This window comes from Ceraceosorus guamensis (genome assembly GCF_003144195.1).
Source record: "Ceraceosorus guamensis strain MCA 4658 unplaced genomic scaffold IE81scaffold_2, whole genome shotgun sequence".
In the NCBI taxonomy this organism is placed as follows: Eukaryota; Fungi; Basidiomycota; class Exobasidiomycetes; order Ceraceosorales; family Ceraceosoraceae; genus Ceraceosorus; species Ceraceosorus guamensis.
Window position 1 is genome coordinate 304,481 of NW_020289997.1, and position 13,383 is coordinate 317,863.

Here is a 13,383-nt window from a genome sequence, read left to right on the forward strand (position 1 = left end):
AGGCTTGCGCCTTTCCAAGTCGCTGCGCTTTTTTTGCACATCACATGCTGTGCATGTATATACGATCATCTCCGCCAAATGCGATCTGCCGCTGTCCACCTCACTTCGCAGCTGCTCTCGCTATTGGTGCACCTTCACTCAGCTCCTAGAGGATATCGCCGTAGCAAATCGCTCACGCATACACGGTTCCGCGTCTTGGCACTGCGCGCAGAGGATTGCAGAGTCCAGCATCTTCCGTGCGCGAGCTTCGCAAGAGGTCCATCACGCGTGTGACAAGATTGCAATGCCTCAAGAGCACTCCACCACGTCCAGCTTCCGGTGAGTGAAACGCATGAGCTCGGCAGTGTACGCCACCAGCTCTAACAGTGCCATGCTCGGACACCGCCTCGCAGAGCTTCCTTCTCCACGCTCGTACCGGCATACTTCGAGCGCTACCCGAACCCGCTGGCAAATCATGTCATCTGCGCGGATGTCATCGATCGTCGACTCGTCCCTCTAGATGCATCCTCTAGCTCCTCCTCCTCCTCCTCATCCGCTTCGTACACTCGCTATGGCTTGCGCACTACGCGGCTCATCCTCAAGAAGGGCACGCTTCCTGCCTGGGCACCCAAAGGCATTCTACGAAACAGCGAGAGCTGGGTGTTAGAGGAGAGTCTTGTGGAGCTCGATGCGGCTGATCAGAATGAGGGAAGAAGGATGCACACTTGGACCAGGAACTTGGATCACACCACCGTGCTGGCGGTTACTGAAGGTCTGACGCTGACTGAGCGAATCTCCTCGAGCATCAAATCCGGCGGAGATGCGGATGTGAAGGGGAAACAGCCTCTTAGAGGCGATCAAGCATCCACAGGAATTGAGTGAGTCGCCCGAACACTAGCTCGTAGTACGCGAGAGGGGAGTCGAAGGATGAGCCAACGCAAGGGGGATGCACCAGAAGCAGGTTGTGTGCTGACCATTTCTGCTACCGCCCTTCTTCAGCTCCGTGTCAGAGAGCACAGTCGCTTGCCTCTCGCGCGGGCACATCACTTCCAGCGTATCGGCCGCATTCCTAGCGAGGCGAATAGAAAAATTTGGCCTGAAGCGTTTCGTCGCGCACGCAGAGACGGCGAGTAGAATCATACATGCTGCGCATCGACAACGAACCTGCCCATTGCTGACGCTCTCGTGCTCATCTTCCACCCGATCAGAGTCATGACGGCTTGCTCCTGGTGCATGCGGCTCTTCTCCGAGCCGCATCAGGCGAGCCACCTTCGTCTCACTCGACCACCATGACGAAGAGAGGCAAGCTTGCTCAAGCTCTGAGACCGCCATTTTTGGACGGCTATCCACCCAGCTTGATCGTGAGGGCTAGGAGGAAGTACGAGCAGGCAAGAGGATGGTGGAAGGATTTGAGACGAGGCGGCACGAACGACGAGACGCTCAAGAGGGAGAGACCGGATGGAGAGGATGCTAGGAGAGGCATATTCAGGCCTGCTGACTGGCTGAGGAGCAGATTGGTGGGCCTTCGAGGAACGGAAGAGCGAGATCATGGAACTGTAACCTCATGAACGACATCAATAATGGCTGCGTTTCTGGTCAGCACTCGAAGTGCCTATGGAAGACCGATAGCTTGTCGTGGTGCTCCTGGTTGTCCTCTACATCAAAGAGGAGTCGGAGGCGAATGTGCGCGGAGGGTGGCACAGGTATGCTCACTACCGAATCAGCCTAGGGTGTCCTCAACCCTCCAATACCAATCATTGACACAAAGCGCATCGCTTTGGTCATTCGATCTAATCTCGGAGCTTTCATAAGGACCCCTCATGGCGCAGCTCCCGATACACGTCGCATACTCCGCGCCACCAAAGCAGATGTCCATGATGGCCACATTGAAGGACTTGCGCGTTGATCATCAAGCAGAACACGTCTATCACAATGGCATGTCGATGTCCGGTGCCACAGGCTGCGGGCGCTCTGGCGGCAATGGATCTGCTGGGCACCAAATGAATCCTTGCTCTTCGGACTTTGCCTCCGCGGGCTGCTTCAGACATTCTCCATTGATCTAGCCGGCTCGTCTTCGAGGCCAAACGTGCCTCGAGGGTAGGAATCGTCTGTCTCATTCCTCATTCTTCCTCTTTTGCTGTCGCTTGTCCTGCGTCTCGGAGCGCGCGGAGCTCCTCTTCTTCTTTGCACAGCCTTCGGTCGCATCCGTCTCTGTTGATACGGCTCTCGGGCAGCTCACACTCGCTTTGCTGGACCGCTTCTTGAGCTGCAAAGCACACCTGATGCCAAGTCCATTCACGACAAGATAGTAGTCGTCCTCCAGCAAGTTCTCGCGCACGTCCGTGCTGATCGAGCAAAGGCATTCAAGTAGATCCTCCAGATCCCTGGAAACCTCGCAGAGCATGTCCGCAATTTTGCCCTGCGTGAAGGAGATTCCCAAGCTGCTGTTTCTGCGCTTGATGGTGGAAATGATGTCCTTCACCTCGCTCTTTATCGGCCTTCGCGAGCACACTGCCCTCAGCGCGTTCCTCAGCTTGGCTTGCACCCGCCTGCGAACGGAGACACCATCTGGAGAATAAGATGGTGAAAGATATGCGGCATCAGTGGCAGTCAAGAATCATGGACGACGTCTTTGGCACGACAGTGACGCCTACCCTGCTCCTGGATCCAAATGAAGACCTCGTCCCATGGTGAAGTATCGTCCATGAGGCTGACAAATGGCACAACGACGTGCTGGTGCATGGCGAAATGCAGATTCTCGTGCAATGCCGACTGTGGGAGATGCAGCGAAGGCGTCATGTTTGCGCGGCCCGAGAATCGTAGCGGACTTCTTCTTTCGACGTACTCGGCGCATCGCCCTTGATCCGGTCATCTTCAAGTCACCGAACATGCTATCGACCAACAATTCCACCTGAGCGTTGTACGAATCGACCTTCTCGAAGACCTCCTTGGGTGCGGCTGCATCGAAGACCTCGCCCGTAGCTTGGACTAGACTCTTGTACTCTCGCACCGAAGCTTGAGCGTCCTGAAGATCCTGCTGGCAGCGCTTGAGCGCTCGAGCATCCTGTTCTGACTTGTTGCGATAGCGCTCTGCCTTCAATCTAGCTTCTTCTAAGCTTTTCTCCCACTTCGCCTTGCACAGCCCCACATACTTGTTTGCTGCTTGAACATGGTGTTCGAGGGCCTCCTGGCAATCGCGGGCAGTATACAGTCGACACCCGCAGGGAGTCAGCAAACCTCACTCATGGACAGGAATGTTTCTAGCTCACCTCAGGTTCCCGTCTCGTGCTCGCGATGAGCGCTTTGGGCGAGCGTTCCGACAGCGAGCTTTCCGACATGGCGCTCTCCCTGCTCGTCACCTTTGCAAAATCGCGAGCACAGGATTTGCCATTCGCTGTACAAAGCCTGGAATACGTCCATCCCATCCGAGATCCGAGCTTTAAGAACCGGCGACATGGATCTTCAAGAAGAGGGAAGAAGAGGCGAAGGTAGCGAGATGCTGTGCGCGACTCACTTGCCTGCAAGCGTGAGCGGCTCACGGGGGTCACGCAAGACAAAGAGCACACTCAAGTTTCAAAGGTCTGGTGCGGTGCTCCCCCTCAGAGCTCTTTGCAGCTCTACCGGTCCAGCGAAAGAGGCGAGGAGGTGAGTGCACTGTGCGCAGACAGATGGCAAATACATTGACTGAAGTTCTGTCAGTCACCCAATCAATTTGGGCAGACAAGTGATCCGGGCAATGATTGCCTGCCAAGGTGCGCAGGCCGGCAGGCCCGCTCGGTTCCTCCTGGTCAACGTCGAAGTACATATTCTCTCGTTTACACTGTCAAGATGATTAGGTGCAGGCTGTGCAGCAGCTCGAGCCGAACCAGGGGCTCGTTTCACTCAGCGTTTGGGGACTTGCAGCGCCCTGCTGGCGAACCGAGATCGAGGCGCGCTGCCAAATGTGATCGATCACCTTTCGATGCCCTTAATCTGGAGGTCGAATCCAAGAGAGCTGAGATTGGGGCTCCTCGACCTCACTTCGCAACTCGCTTCATCAGCGGTTCTTGGGCTCCAGAATCACAGAGCTTGCTTCACTCAGAATGGAAAAGCCCTTGAACTACAAATCGGGGATGAGTCCCTTCGTGCCACTCGGCATGACAGATGCACCGTGGACCACGTTACACAACAGCCCCGCTTCGTCTCACGTTCAACGATCATTCCCACGAGAGCTTGCTCTATCCCTTCTCTGCACTGCAATTCGTCAATATGCTGGTCCCTCAAGTGCCTCACAAGGGACCCAAGGAGCTGGTCATCGCCTTCGACTTCGGCACCACCTACTGTGAGTCTGCTCGGCTCTTCCGCCTGGATCCCTCTTAAGAAGACCTTACATTCTTGGAGCAGCTGGCGCCGCCATATGTCTCCTTAATCCTGGAGAAGTGCCCGACCCCCGACCGGTAATGCCCTGGCCTGGTGAGTGATATTGAGGCTTCTAGTGACATGCTGCTCAGAACTTGGCCCCGTTGACTTCAATACGACGTGCAGGCGTGGGGTGGGCAAAGTTTGCGTCAATCGTGTATTACACAAAAGCGAATGGTGGCTTGCACGCGTACGGGTCTGCAGACGAGCTAGAGAGCACCGAGATCGAAGACGCGCTTGCTGCGGGAGAGCTAGAGGCAGCTCGGAACTTCAAGCTCTGCTTGTGAGTGCCGAGTTACTGCGGCATTGAGGCGCGTTTGACACAACGTCATTTGCCTAGAAACCTGATCATATCGAGGTCCAAGGTCTCGACGATGTCAAAACCCTCGTCAACCTGCCATGCAATAAGCAGGCCGTGCGTGTGACCGCTGACCTATTGCAGCTAGCATGGCGCGACCTTCGCACGTTCATAGCGAAAAGAGGCGGTATTCTGGACAACGCCTGGAAACAGGGCGTTGACATTAAGCTCATGATGAGCCACCCCAATGGCTGGGAGGTGCGTCGTTGGAGGTGCGGTCGAAGGCTCGTCAACTTAGGCGGACGAGCATCCATCGCACGCAGGGCTCCCAACAATCCGCATTGCGAAGAGCGTGCGAGATGGCGAAGATAACCTCTTGTCCAGATCATGACGTGGAGCTCAACTTCATTGCAGAAGGAGAGGCTTGTCTACACTTTGTCTCCTCGCAGCTTGAAGACGGAGACGTGGTGGTCGTTGTTGACGCGGGAGGCGGCACTATCGACATTTCGTGAGTCACGTGTAATGGCTTTCGACTTCGCGACGTGGGAAGCACAGCAGCTCAAGCACATCACATCGGCAGTACCTATGAATGTTCGAATGGTGTCTACAACGAGGTTGCGTTACCGGACTGTCTATACGCCGGCTCGATCACGCTAGATCGCGCGGCCGAAGTGCTGGTAGATAGCGTCCTTGAAGACACAAGCGCTCGAAACCGCGCCTACAAGGAGTGGAAACGAGTAAAGCTACTCCTTAAGGAGACCACCAAGGATGTTACGTTGAGCTTGTACATGAACGAAGATACCACCCCTCCTCCAAACACGACTCGGCGCAACGCGCCCGCGTACGTCAAAGGCAGCGACCTAATCATTACAAAGTGAGCGTGCGACAATGCAGGAAACATCGATGTCTTCCTGACCCGCCCGTATCCCTGGTTTTTAGAGCAGGTATCAAAGAGATCTTCAAATCGAGCGTAGATAGCACTGTCTCGAGCATACTGGACAAGATGGACTACTGTGCAAATTTGCGCGAGGCACTTCAAGTCAATCGCGTAGTATTCCTCGGAGGATTAGGGGATTCCCAATACTATCGCTCTGAGGTGAGACAGACGGGCGCTAGGTGATGGTCGATTCCGACGTTGACTCCACTTTGCAATCAGGTTGAAAAACGCGTCATTGCCTCTGGTTCCTCCCGAGTAACATTCTGCAAAGCTGATGAAGCACACTCGAAAGCTGTAGCCTTGGGTGCGGCTCGCGCAGCAGCTTCGAATATAGTGGAACTGTGAGTCCGGCCAGTGCCTAGTATAATCGCACATCACTGTTAATTTCACTGAAATTTCCACGCGTGCACCATGCAGACATCTTGCGCCTATGCATTTTGGCATCGAGGTACAGATGGAATTTGACGCTTCGAATCCGGAACATCGTCTACGGGCTCACAAGAAGCACCAAGACCCCGTGACCGGCAAGTGGTATCTTGGAGGCATTTTCTCACGCCTGATCAGCAAGGTGAGTCACAAAGTATGCTGGAAACGCGTGGACGGTACTGACCTCCGCGTTGATCTTGACAGGGAGAACGGGGCTCAAGCAACGCAGGTCCGAGTGAGCCTTTCTCCATCACCACGTGGACGGACAACCTTGCGTGCACAGATGACGAGGTATTTGAGTTTCGAGGTCATGAGTGTCCAGAATGGCTGGACGAGGGGAATTTGTGAGCATCCACTTAGGCCAGTGTCGGAATGTTCAAAAATGCAGAAATCGTGCTCACGTTGTCGTCATGTGACCTTCAAAGCGACAAGCTCCTGCGAGTCCAACTGGACATTGCACGAGAAGATTTTGAATGCAAGGCAAAAGTCAATGCGGAGGGTCTTGAGGTCTACGAGTGGAACTATGAGCTGCAGTTCCGCCTCTTTGGTACCGAGCTCGAGGCTGTCTGCTCTCAAGGAAGCAAAAGGTCAGTCGAAGGTGTGTCACTCAGTCCCTGGAGGTGTGTCCCTGATATAGCGCTCGTTTCCAGCTGCAAATTCAGAGCCAGTCATCCAGGAATTGTTGGCGCAGCCAAGCGGTCGACGAAGCCGGTACAAAAGGCAAAGTCCAACAAGCGCCCTCGACGCGACTGAATTCCTCCCTACTCGAACCACACGACGACTCAAACAATTCGGATGCTTTTGTAAAGATGCACCACGAGCCTCAAAGTGCAGCAAACCAAATCGAAGAAGGCTTGGTCATCAATGATGGTTGTCCGAAAGTTGGAAGCACGTGTACCATGTCCCGGTCCCCGTGAATGCAGACTGGTCGTCCATTGCGTCCCTCTCAGACCTTCACACTGTCAGCACGACAATCGCGCTCGCCATATGCAGACGGTGCAGGTCCACCGTGGGTGCAACGACAAGCCCAATGAGCTTTCTATGAAGGGCTTCAAATTTCTCCAGTCACCGTATACCGCAACACACTGAGTCAAGAATCACTAATGAAAGCGCAGAATCGTGAGCGCAACCTTCACGCACTTGCGTGGCAGCCAAAGCAAGCATGGGCGCGCATGACTGCGGGCGACATGGGGGTCAAAATGCTTCATGCCATACTCTGGTGACGAAACAACATGCTCTTTTATATAGGCGAGCTATGCGGCGAGTAGGCGGTACACGTATAGGGGTCCATGCGTCTGCCCCACGTGATAATGTCCCGTGCATTCACGATTAAGGCACATCCCTCATGTGTCTCACACCCTTCGCGCAGAGTCCATGCTGGCTGCATGGATGTAGATGTTGTAGAAACCGTGCGCGCGATCACGGCCGGCTTGCCGCAACAAGGCGAAATGGTCTGCATGCGAGGGGCTACTTTCTCAGTCAACCTCACTCTGACCTCAGTCTCGTACGTCACGGTGAACCCGACCAACCGTTCTGCTTTGTTCTCTCACGGAAGCGTCGGATGTCGGCAAGGTGGTCTCGGTGAATTGTGTCGGCACTGGGCGTTCGAAGTATCAAACGGCAACAGCGTGAACATTCATGGACATTTAACGGACGCATGTTCGAGCATCGGTACCCATCTGATCAAAATGCGGCACGTCATCTGCGGATGGCAAGGTTTTGCGAGCGAAGCGTACGTCGGGCCAACACTTTGAACCTATTTTGTCATCATCAAGGCGCAGAGGCGTCTTTTCTGGAAGGTACTTCCACCTCAACTCTCGTCATCCTCTCGACTTGTGCTCGTGAGTCTTCGTTGGATGGTTCTGATTGCTCGATAGACCCCGGGCCGCATGCTTCATCTGTCTCGCCGTCCGTGCTGGCTTCTGCCTCAGATTCGGACGAGGACAGGCTTGATGTATCTACTGGCTTGTTCTTGCTTCGGAGCAGCGCGTTGAGAGCAGAAGCGTCAATCAAAGCTATCGTCTCGTCGTCGCTCAACTTGCTGCGCTTCCGACCGCCATTCTCCGACTCGGGTGCGCTTGCCGCGTCGCTATGGGCATCGAGGTCGGCGTCAGCTGGATTACTTGCAAGCTCTCCCGTCTTCACTTGGGCGCTCAAGTCGTCAAATTTGCGCTTCTTCTCCGAGACGTTCTTTTTCTCGACCAAGCCACCTGCTGGCGAAACACGCTTGATCCGCGTGCTCGTACGCGGTTCACGAGAGTCATCTTGGTGTACTGGCTCCTGTGGCGCCGGACTCTGAGTTCTAATTGGCCGCAGCGTCGATGCGCAGCTCAGGCTTGCGCTGCACTCCTCGATTTGGAAGGTGCAATCCGCTTCCGTGCCTTGGATGACGATATCGTAGTCCTTGCTTTGCAGTCTCTCTCTTACATCCCTCATGATCTCAGAAAGTCCACCAACGACCTCCATCAGGTCGTCTTGGATGTACTTCCTATCCAAGACTCTCGACAAAGCCGCGTATGGAAAACTCTTGCCCTCTTTGCTACAGCCGCTGATGATGGAAGCCTTGAGAGCCACGATCTGGTCCTCCTGGATCAACGAGTCGGAGCACAAGTTAGAGATCGCACGTCGCATCATCCCCTGGAACTTTTTTGCCACCGATTTTCCCTCTGACGACCAGCGAGCAGGGTGCAAAAAAGACATGCGTGAGTGAGATCACACGTGCAATTAGATCCGCTTTGGCCCAGACTGATTGAACTGACCTTCTCGCCCAATACACGCAAAGACGTCTTGCCACCCCAATGGTGAGGGAGACATGCCCTCTAATGCCAGCTGATCCGGGGCCATGCTGACGAATGGCACACAGACTTTCAAATGCAGGCTATGGTATATGCTGGATATCAAGGTTCCCTGCGGTAGGTTGTTTGCAAGCACAAAGACGGATCAGCTTGGCACTCTATTGGCTCACGTGCCGCGGATTGACTCACGCGCTTGGCACCTTTCAAGCCGTTAATCCGGATAACGACTTGATGTATGAAGAGTTGCAGTCTGGTATTGATGGCGTCGACTTTGCGTCTGAGCTCCTGAGGGGTCACCTGCGCGTACTGTGCGCCACAAGCTGCGAGCAGCTTCCCTTGCTCTTCTACCGTCGACTCGGCACTACGCAGATCTTCTCGGCAACGGCGAAGCTCATTTTGGCAGGCTTTCAGCTCTTGACGAAGTCGATCAGACGCAAATCGAGCTTGGTGCACCTCGTTGTCTCGAGATTGGCAGAAGAGGTCCAAATGTGCTCTGATATCCATGATCTGTGGGTCCTTCCCAGCTGAGCGGTCAAAAGGCGCCTGAGCCATCGGAGTCAGGGAAAGGTCGCGAGACAAGCGAGTATTCTCGGTCCCGCTGACCTGAGAGCTTTCTGAGCATGAGCTGCTTACAGCTACCCTTGCTGCGTTTCGTGTTCTCATCGTTGGATCAGTGCGGAGGGGTACACGAATGCAAAAGCTTAGCGATCGAGCTCGGCAATGCTTATGCAGAACGTGAACCTTCTACAAAGCATCACCCTTGCCTTGTTGCCGGGTGATGTTGAGCTGGTCAGGTCTCGAGCCCGGCCCCTACAGCGCCATTTTTACTTAAGAAGAGCTTCTTATCCAAAGCCTCCGGTGCGCACTCCTTCCAACTTTTTTCCGCGGTCTCGAACAAGACGCTGGCCTCAAGGGGCCAAGTGAGCCTAGCAGCGGCAACTCCGACCTCAAAGTACATTTGCTGCAAAGTCGGGCTCGCTATGGATGATGAAGCGCTGTGCCCGCAATATCCTTACGTCGCTGACAGGGACCTAGGTTATCATTCTGTCTGCACTAATTCGTATCACTTGATTGCGCAGACTAGGTGACAGTATCGAGCCTCGCAATTCCTCTGCGCTCATTAGGCGAATGCTCAAATTCACTATTATGGATCGGCCAAGCTTAGTGGCCAATCATGTCTCACGCTGCAAGCTTGCAAGCCTTCACTTGCGGTCTGACGATTCAGGGAAAGGGGAACATGCCCCCTTGTCGCAAGTCACGAGGAAGAAGAGGCAGAACGAGATTGGTCAGAGCTGTAAGGATTCGACGTACGCGATGGTGGTGCAAGAGTCGATGAGCTTTACTCGCTGTTCCTGCGACCGCGGGTACAGCCGAACGAGCGAAACGAGCGCCCTCACGATCCCCGACAACGCCAGTTGAGCTCGCGCGTCCGACCCTACCTCGAAATCCCTCAGTGAGTACAAATATTCACGATCCTTTGTCTACCATCCATCGTCGCGAAAACGCTGCCTGCTTTCCGCTCTCTATAGCTTGCTCAATCACACAAATCACGCTTATCCAGGACAGTGATATCCGTCTAGACGTCTCATTTACGTCCACAGTGGGTTTCTGCTGCCTGAATATTTCTGCAAAATGGCAACGTTGCAGAAGGCGTACAAGGGTCCCAGAAAGCTGGTCATTAGCTTCGATTTCGGCACTACATACTGTCAGTCCTTTTCCTTCGCCGATCATGGGGTGCGCGCTTCGCTAGCTTGTGCTAACTTGATCCCATTTGGAATCTTCTCTTCAGCTGGAGCCAGCGTCTGCCTTCTTCAGCCGGGGTCCAAACCAGATATCAGGCCAATGCTCGCGTGGTCTAACGACGGTGAGTGCATCTGACAGTTCACCCTGCCAGGACAAGTCTGATAACTGACATTATTACATAAAAGCGCGAGGCGAAGCAAAATTTCCTTCCGTCGTCTACTACTCTCGCTCTAAAAGAGCAGTTCGCGGATACGGCAATGCTCTCAATGTAGAGGGTCAAGATCTCGCAGACGCTTTGCATGATGGAGAAGTGGAGACGGCGAGCCTGTGGAAGCTCAAGTTGTGCGCGCAATAGACTCGGCTCCGACTGAGTTGGTCGTAGCTGCTGACGATGACAAAACTGTTCGCTCTCATAGCAAACCTGACCACATAGAGCTTCAAGGGATCAACGATCCGGCAGACTTAGTCAAGCTTCCAACCTACAAGAGTGCAACAGAAGCCACGGCAGACTTTCTAGGTCTGGCTTACAGGGATCTCATGGAATATATCAAGTCGCGCAAGACCATGGAAGGGCTTGCAGTAGAGCAAGGCATAGACGTCGAGCTTGTACTCAGTCACCCAAATGGATGGGAGGTGCGCACCCTTTTTGTGTATATGCTTAGCCCAACTGCTGATGTTCCCAATCGACAACAAACAATACACAGGGCGTCCAGCAGACGGAAATGAGGAAAGCGTGTGAGCTTGCTGGACTGACGAAAGTGCCACAACATTCTGTCAACATCACCTTCATTTCCGAAGGAGAGGCATCGCTCCATTATATGGCATCGCAAATCGAAGAAGGAGATGTCACGGTCATCGTGGATGCGGGAGGTGGAACCATTGATATTTCGTAAGCCCGCAGAGAGTTGTCTGAGCCCTTTCAAAGCTCAGTCTCACAAGATCGCACTTCTTCTCCCTGGTCAGAACGTACCACCGTTCTAGGGGCCTGTTCAGACAAGTTGCTTTGCCTGCTTGCATCTACGCTGGATCTACCACACTAGACACTGCAGCTAAAGCCATCATAGATGAACTAGTTGAAGATCGAAGAACTCGCGAACACGCCTATGAGAAGTGGTCGCAAGTGAAACTTCATCTCAAGAATAATGCCAAAGACCATCCATTGAGCATCTATGTAGACGAGGACACGACACCGCCACCAGCCGCAGATCACGACAAAACCTTGGCGTACGTCAAGAATGGAAGCCTGGTTCTCACCAAGTGAGTGCCCTAGCAATTAGACAAGCAATTCAAGCAAGCGGCTCGCTCATACTTTTACTCCCCAGAGCCGCGATCCGACAAATTTTCCGCGATTCTATCGACGGAACGGTCTTGAGCGTCCTCGAAAAAATTCGATATTGCTCAGAGAAAGAAAGACTTCGAGTCAACCGCGTGGCGTTCCTCGGTGGCCTTGGAGAGTCGCAACTCTACCGTTCTGAGGTGTGTGAGAGCGGCTTAGCGATCGACGGAGATTCGCACAGTGTCCTGCTGACCAATCTAAATTTCTTGCCACAGGTCGAGAAAAGACTTCGCACTGCGAGAGGGCTTGTCAGCCACGAAATTGTCTTCTGTAAACCTGACCAAGCCAACGAAAAGGCTGTAGCTTCTGGCGCCGCGCAAGCTATGGCAGAAAATCTCGTTGAGTTGTGAGGTTCAAACGTTGACAAGCGCGGCGGACATGGGGTGTCGCTCACTTGCGCGACACTCCCTGGGTCCTGCAGACATCTGGCCCCGATGCACTTCGGCATCGAAGTCAAACGCGAATTCGACGCAGCAGACCCAGAGCATCGAGCTCGTGCTCATCACAAGTATTTGGACAATGTCACTGGCAAGTTTTTCATCCCTGGGTATTTTGCGCGTCTGGTCTCCAAAGTGCGTAACGAGCAGGACGTCGTCCTGTCACCGCTGCTCATATTTGGCCACTATGCAGGGTGAAAGAGGCGCTTCAAACACTGGTCCAAGCGAAGACTTCTCAATTACTACTTGGACCTCCGACCTGGCTTGCACTGCCGATGAAGTGTACGCTTATCGCGGCCACGACTGCCCCGAGTGGCTTGATGAAGGAGACTTGTGAGGAGTCAAGGCCACCGTCAACCTGAGCCGCTGCTTATTCCGCGGCCTCTCTTCGCTTTTCTCCCTGCAGTGAGAAGGTGGCAAAGTTTAGCGTGGATCTTGCAGAGCACGAATTCGAGTGCACACCAAAGAAGAACACCCAACACGAACGCTACTTCAATTGGACGTACTGGCTCCAATTCCGTCTGTTCGGGGCGGAAATCGCAGCTGTGTGCTCGCAAGGCAGCAAGAGGTCAGTGCACAGCGCGTCGCTTGGCGAGAGAGCGACTGATTCACTGATGCTCTTCACCTGCAGCGTCACCATTCGGGCCAGTCATCCTGGCATTGCAGCCGCGACTAAGCAGTCGACGAAGCCAGTCAAAGGCAAAGGTGCCTCGCCAGACGTCGCAACTATCGATTTAGACTCAGACTCTGAATCCGACTGAGCTTAGTCCCGTCCGCCAAGGCTTGCATGGGGACATATGTGGGCCCTCTGAAGGCCCTCGCCCAGTCGATCATCACGAGTACGTGCCATCGTCCTGATCAAAGCCGCAGTCCGAAAAGGGCGGCGGCGGCGCCCTGCGCTCATGCAAAGCTCGACTCCAACTCAAAATCGTGCGACTCTGAACTAAACGTTGACTACTTGTAGATACATTTCCCAACACGCTAGAGATTTCCTGTAGAGGCGTCACTGCCGAGAGACTCACCAAGGCCCACCA

At 54.1% G+C, this 13,383-nt stretch overlaps 4 protein-coding genes across 4 annotated transcripts; 3 read left to right on the forward strand and 1 right to left on the reverse strand.

Moving 5' to 3' along the window:
* Position 1: 1 nt before the first annotated feature.
* IE81DRAFT_82189 (hypothetical protein) lies at positions 2–1,820 on the forward strand. The gene is made up of 4 exons (XM_025517674.1): positions 2–318; positions 393–857; positions 979–1,105; positions 1,188–1,820. Exons 1-4 carry the CDS (start codon positions 284–286, stop codon positions 1,545–1,547), a joined length of 987 nt encoding a protein of 328 aa, XP_025373235.1. The 5' UTR covers positions 2–283; the 3' UTR covers positions 1,548–1,820.
* Positions 1,821–2,092: 272 nt separating this feature from the next.
* Positions 2,093–3,317, reverse strand: IE81DRAFT_344140 (hypothetical protein; the record flags this gene model as incomplete). Its single annotated transcript, XM_025515775.1, has 4 exons — positions 2,093–2,547; positions 2,634–2,751; positions 2,825–3,166; positions 3,249–3,317. The coding sequence occupies 4 exons, from the start codon at positions 3,315–3,317 to the stop codon at positions 2,093–2,095; spliced, it is 984 nt and encodes a 327-aa protein (XP_025373236.1).
* A 910-nt stretch (positions 3,318–4,227) lies between these two features.
* Positions 4,228–6,791, forward strand: IE81DRAFT_344141 (hypothetical protein; the record flags this gene model as incomplete). Its single annotated transcript, XM_025515776.1, has 12 exons — positions 4,228–4,300; positions 4,363–4,431; positions 4,504–4,660; positions 4,858–4,933; positions 4,999–5,183; positions 5,256–5,549; positions 5,615–5,771; positions 5,832–5,953; positions 6,030–6,180; positions 6,243–6,382; positions 6,464–6,625; positions 6,701–6,791. The coding sequence occupies 12 exons, from the start codon at positions 4,228–4,230 to the stop codon at positions 6,789–6,791; spliced, it is 1,677 nt and encodes a 558-aa protein (XP_025373237.1).
* A 3,674-nt stretch (positions 6,792–10,465) lies between these two features.
* IE81DRAFT_363503 (hypothetical protein) lies at positions 10,466–13,268 on the forward strand (the record flags this gene model as incomplete). The annotated part of the gene is made up of 12 exons (XM_025516779.1): positions 10,466–10,538; positions 10,623–10,697; positions 10,762–10,918; positions 10,993–11,209; positions 11,281–11,465; positions 11,540–11,833; positions 11,899–12,052; positions 12,128–12,258; positions 12,334–12,484; positions 12,543–12,682; positions 12,756–12,917; positions 12,981–13,268. 12 exons carry the CDS (start codon positions 10,466–10,468, stop codon positions 13,108–13,110), a joined length of 1,869 nt encoding a protein of 622 aa, XP_025373238.1. The 3' UTR covers positions 13,111–13,268.
* Positions 13,269–13,383: the final 115 nt, after the last annotated feature.

Excerpts from the sequence above, each read along its gene's own strand:
- IE81DRAFT_82189 (XM_025517674.1), top strand. The coding sequence starts at position 284 with ATGCCTCAAGAGCACTCCACCACGTCCAGCTTCCG. Across the intron at positions 319-392 it reads TCCACCACGTCCAGCTTCCG|AGCTTCCTTCTCCACGCTCG; the intron begins GTGAGTGAAACG and ends ACCGCCTCGCAG. Across the intron at positions 858-978 it reads CAAGCATCCACAGGAATTGA|CTCCGTGTCAGAGAGCACAG; the intron begins GTGAGTCGCCCG and ends GCCCTTCTTCAG.